Here is a 5,524-nt window from a genome sequence, read left to right on the forward strand (position 1 = left end):
TTTATGTGCATATTAGCCTATACGGTTAAATCTGATCGCTTTATTAGAACAGAAACCTCAGTTTCTCTGACATCACATCCTTTAGCAACATAAAAACCAATCAGATAATTTTTTTCCCGTTAGTTCAATAATAACAGAAACCTCAGTTTCTCTGACATCACTGCACATCCTTTAGCAAAATAAACACCAATCGGATAATTTTTTTCCCGTCATGTCAATAGTTGAAAAGAACAACTGCAAGAGCTGTCGGTCAAGTTTGGCATGCAAAAACTCAAAGTTACAGACTTGAGGCGTCATCCAGCTGCCTCTATTGCATCGGGTTGTTTCTGTTGGCTTGAGAGTGATATGTTCAAGGGTCGTCACATAATTTCCCAGCATAACTTCTTTCTCTATTTAGTTTATTGTGCTTCGTTATAGAATTTTTTGAGTTGATACGGACCATTCTAAGCTGGAGCATGTCATAATCTATATTCATAAACGTTGCTGATTTTTTTTCTTTTAATAAATTAGCAAACAAAATATACATCAAATAAACAACGGTCATCTCATAGTTCATTATACTTGAGGGGAAAAAAATCAAATAGCATACATGTTTTTACAATATAGTTTGCTACCATTACGATCCCATTCTCTATTTTGATGCTCGGCACATAACATGATGCAAGAGGCAATGTGCTTTTATTACCTTAGCTCACTAGACTAACTACTGTTGATGAGATGGCAAGAATGACCGGCAAATTTAAGAACTGTCAGACAACATGCCACCATTCTTAATTACCTATTCTGGGTTCGTTGTAGATTTCGCTGCACGCATGGAGGAAAATGCCATCAATAGTTGACTTGAGAATTGACATTTCAAAGCAGCTGATAAAGAACAGGTGTGGTCTCACCCCACCCTAATATGACCTTCATTCTCTTGGAATTGTATTCAAATTCATGGTACCAAGCATGCTAACAATACCTTGATATGCAAATGTGTAGTATATTTCGAAAATGGTCACAACCACTCATTTCAGGAGGCTACACCAACAGCTAGACGACCCATTCCAGAATTACTTCCAATTCCAATGCGTTTTATACTTTTCCTCAACATCTCACCGCTACTTCTGTGGTTTCCCATTTTTGCCTTTCCGTCAAACTTCAGGTCTTTTGGTACTTTGGTATTTTCGGATACTCGATGCCTTAGGAAATTAGTATCCTTCACCTTCCCTCCTCTCTCGTTCTTACCAGTGACAACAGTTTTAGTTAGAGCATCTGGCTTGTGCCTGCTATTTTTGGTTGGTGAAGTATCGAGAGCTTCAGAAACCTTTGTTGGAGGATGATCGGTTCTTTCTGAGGGTTCAGGCTCATTAGGTGTTTTCACAAATTCATTAGCAGAGAGGGCTTGGTCTTTTCCAGCCCTGGAAAGCAATTGTGGCCTAGCAGCTGCTCCACTCGCTGGACTTGTTGACTTGTGCCGTGCTTTAGCTGGTTTGGTTTTAGATAATGAAACCTGAGACAGAAGCACAAAAGGCTGGCTTTAATTCTGCCAACTAATAGTGTGAAGTTCAGACAGCAAAAACACAAAACTGCTTGAGGAAAAGAACAAGTTATCACATTTTGGGTCATAGTTTGAAAAATTACACAGAGAAGGTCGAGCAGAAGCGAACAAAGAAGAGCTTGAGGCTGAATTGTGAAGATACTGGAGTGGAAAATATATATTTTAGAGAACATAATTATTGATTTAGGATGAAGGCCACGCTAATTTAGTGACATTCTCATAATATCCCTATAGCCATACTCTGACAACAAGGCATACCATCCATGAGAACACCTTTTCCCCCTCACCTTTTCTCTTACTGTGCTATCCATTAACCTGTAGTAGAAAATGCATATAGAATTCCCCTTCCATTCATAAATAATGGATTTTTCAACTAGATAGTTCTTTCTCAACAACAATGTATACCTGTTAACATGTGCTTGCATATGCGTGCACACATATATACTGCTGGCAAGATCCATAACAAATTAAGTTGACGCGACTTGCATTAAGCAAAACAAGAAGCAAACCAATTCTACAAGTGAAATCAAGGTACAACACACTCAAAGAGTTTTGAGAATAAAATCAAATAATCAAAAAGCCCAATATTACATAAGATAATATGCTGATCTCATTTCTGCAATAATTAAGATCAGACCACTTGTAATTGGAAGGCAGAAAAAATACAAAACAGCACAATAGCTAATCCACACACACACCAACTCAATGTGACAGATTGGATTTATTACTTTTTTGGCCATAAATGTAGGCTAAAGTAAGACAACGGCAAAACGCCAAAAATGCTATTGTACCTTGTTTTCATTGGAGGCCGGTGGTACAGCTACATGATAGAATGAAGGCATAGGCGTAGCTTTGAAATTAAGGCTTTTCCTGAATTGTTTGATTTCAGATTCCGCCTTTTCCTGCTATAACAGTAATTCATTCATCTGATATCAATTGAAGTCTTGAAAAGACATTTTATATTGCAAGATGGCTGCTTTAGTTCATTATTAAGCTTCACTCTCCTTAAGGGATGATCCATGGCACAACTAGAAAATTTTAGAATATTATTAAATTTGGCTTTTTAGATGGCTCAGACAAGTATCGCAAGTCCCAATAGCCAGTTTACAATATCAATCCACTTATTGACAACAACAAAAGCCAGAGCTATTAGACAATTTTTTACGTACTTGTGTTTTTGCCTGAATCTGATTCATTTCTGCCTCCTTAGCATGCCATTTTTCTTCCAACTTCATATAGAACTGATGAATTATTTAACAAAAGAGAAAATGACTAAACATATAAATCTCCCTGCTAGCCACAGAACAGTTTAATTTCAAACAGCAGCAAGCTCGCTCACCTCTTTTCTCCTTTCTGCTCTTTCATCACTCTTGAAACTGAAGGTTGAGTCACTTGGCCTCGTGTCTGGCTTTATTGAACTAGCATTCTGCTTAGTTCTGCGTTACAGTTACTCTATATCTAAGTTCAGGAAATGAAATATGTTAAAACATTATAATATCTACTGATGATGAATGTTACAGACCTGTTTGTGCTTAGATGACCAATAGGTTCAACTCCTTTTGATCTAGAGGATGGAGATTCAAATTTCTTCACTCTTGGTTCCTTTTCACTGCACAAAAATATGGACGTTTTAAAGTCCGAGACCATGGAAGATGCAGGTTTGCAATTTGCAAGAAACGGAAAGTACCTTTTATTCACAGGATGTAACCTTGAATTGCCACTTTCAGAATTCTGAGTACAAAAGGAAATTTTTAAGTACACAAAAGCAACATCAAGAGGTGCTTTAACTAAGCATGAAGTCGAAATGAAAGATCAGCAAGTTTAGAATATCGATCTCAAACTAATCGAAATGCTCACCTCTTCGTTTTTAGCTCTATGCAACACACGTCTGGTAGGATTGGCAGTTTGTGATGACTGCTTTTCTGATTTTGCTCTTTGTGGTGTTTCTCTTTCTCTTATATTCTGATTTCTAGCAGCAGTTTTTGTGACGTTATCAAGGATCTTCTGGACTTGACTGCCATTAATCAGAGACTTCATTCTGGGCTTCGTAGATTTACTTTCATCAGAAGCTCTCGACTAGGATAAGAAATATCAAGAAACGTAAATCGCAGGTCAACTTACCATGATTATAAAATGATAGCGAGAATAACAACAAAACAATTAACGGTAATTGCATATAGGCCTGGATTTCACCTAACATGATGCAAGATTTACCGCCATTTTGTTGCTCTTGTGTGAGTGTGTGCATGTGTGCCTGCTTTGACTGGCTATTGATTGTAAAGTAGATATTTTATTCTTCAGCACCTTTGGAGAAAGATTTTGTTGATGCCCTGCACTAGAGTTGTCAAGATCCTTGGTTGTTCCACTTTTAGGAGATAGATCAATCTCCGTAGACGATTCATCTACATTGGCAGCATTAGCCTCGAGGTTATATTTCATTCCCATTTCTTGTTTGTCATTGTTGAGATGCAACTCATCACGCATGGTTTCAATTTGATGTACTTCCTCAGGTTTAACATCTTCATCCATGGCTTTGACCAAAACATCAGCATTGTCCACAGCAGCTTCCAAGCGAGATTCAGAAGGCAAAACAACAGGATCGTCCTTTTGACATTCAATGATTTCACATTCTCCGTGATATTCAGAACCTACAGGACTCTCATCAAAGTGAGCATGATGATTCTCGTCATGTACATGCTCAAATTCGCCCCCGTCGTTTCCATTATGAAATCCGTTGAAGTCCACATTTTCCGGCAGCTCATCATCCTCAGAATGAAAATAATTGCAACTCCCATCCAAAATATAATCTTCTTCTCCTTGACCCAAGTTTTCATAACCATCATTTTCCCCGTTCTGGCATCCTCTTCCATTTAGGCCATCAAAGGAACCTGGTAGCAGAATACCCTTTTTCTTGAAATGGGCTTCAAAATAAGCTTTCTTCTCAATTACAGAACCTGGTTTTGAGCATTTCACAACCTCTTCGAGATACCTATTGTGAGAAAAAGACGATCTTCTCTCCCAAGGCAAATCCTCACTCTCAAATCTTCCAAATGATATGGACGAGTGCAAAGAATCTGCCTGTCCAGTCCAAACCAGTAGACAATAAGATCTTCACAAGTTCACAACTTAACCTCACTAGCAGAACAGCAAAGGAGCAAAACAAATTCAAGCAAACAACCCTCAAGTATCACAGAACTAGAAGATCTCTTCTTTCTTTCTTTCTTCAGACCAAGGAAGAAGGTTTGATGACTTCCCCCAAAAAAGAAAGAACATTATACTAGAACAACTTAATAATCCACAAAATTTTCAAGTAAAATTAATCACTGATAAATAAATAAACAACACGTTTAGAAATAATTAGATGATGTTCAAGAAGAAGATTAGGTACCTGAAAGCTAATGCTGCTGCTCAATGACTCTTGAAAGTCTGCCGCCATCACTTTTAAATCAAGCACTAAACTTTGTAATGTAATAATCAGGCAAGGATGAGTAGCAAAGACATGAGTTGATTTTGACACCTTCTTTTTCTTTGTCTCAGGCAAGAGTAAATTGCAAGGGGATGCTTTTGCTTAGCTTAAAAAGTTGATCATCCACCCGTCCATCTCCTGACATGTCATGTGCCTGTTGTCCTTTTTTTGTCTTGTTCTCTTTTTTGTTTTTCTCTATCCCTCCGTTAGTTTTGACGTTAAGATTTGAGGATCCACGGCTCGGTTTTGAATCAGGGTGGTGAATCTAACTGCGAAGAAACGGAGGATTTAGGTTTACCACTTGGCGGTTTACTAGATCGTTGACTTTCCAGCTTTGTCTAGAGTTGAGAGAGTTTTGTGCGTGGTATGGGGGTCCCTTGTTGCGCTTTCTAATAGTGGTCATGGCTTTAATTATATTTTCAAAAAATAATCATCTTTCTTCATGACATTTTATTTTGTAAATATATCAGAGATAAATTATAGTTTTTAGACATGATTACATAAAATTTACTATCAAT

General features: G+C 37.7%; 1 protein-coding gene across 5 annotated transcripts; it reads right to left on the bottom strand.

Annotated features, from left to right (window-relative positions):
• Positions 1-521: 521 nt before the first annotated feature.
• Positions 522-5,082, bottom strand: LOC105124804 (serine/arginine repetitive matrix protein 1-like). Of its 5 annotated transcripts, none has more exons than XM_011024966.1 (9): positions 4,929-5,082; positions 3,845-4,618; positions 3,398-3,616; positions 3,228-3,271; positions 3,063-3,149; positions 2,880-2,976; positions 2,710-2,769; positions 2,332-2,442; positions 522-1,492 (listed from the first exon to the last, which is right to left on the bottom strand). In XM_011024966.1, exons 1-9 carry the CDS (start codon positions 4,974-4,976, stop codon positions 1,013-1,015), a joined length of 1,920 nt encoding a protein of 639 aa, XP_011023268.1. In that variant the 5' UTR covers positions 4,977-5,082; the 3' UTR covers positions 522-1,012. The 5 variants fall into 5 exon arrangements, with proteins under 5 accessions (XP_011023268.1, XP_011023261.1, XP_011023253.1 ...); XM_011024959.1 differs by having other exon boundaries at positions 2,332-2,445; XM_011024951.1 differs by having other exon boundaries at positions 2,710-2,781; positions 4,929-5,081.
• Between the last annotated feature and the right edge of the window lie 442 nt (positions 5,083-5,524).

This window comes from Populus euphratica, unplaced genomic scaffold (genome assembly GCF_000495115.2).
Source record: "Populus euphratica unplaced genomic scaffold, PopEup_1.0 scaffold1.1, whole genome shotgun sequence".
In the NCBI taxonomy this organism is placed as follows: Eukaryota; Viridiplantae; Streptophyta; class Magnoliopsida; order Malpighiales; family Salicaceae; genus Populus; species Populus euphratica.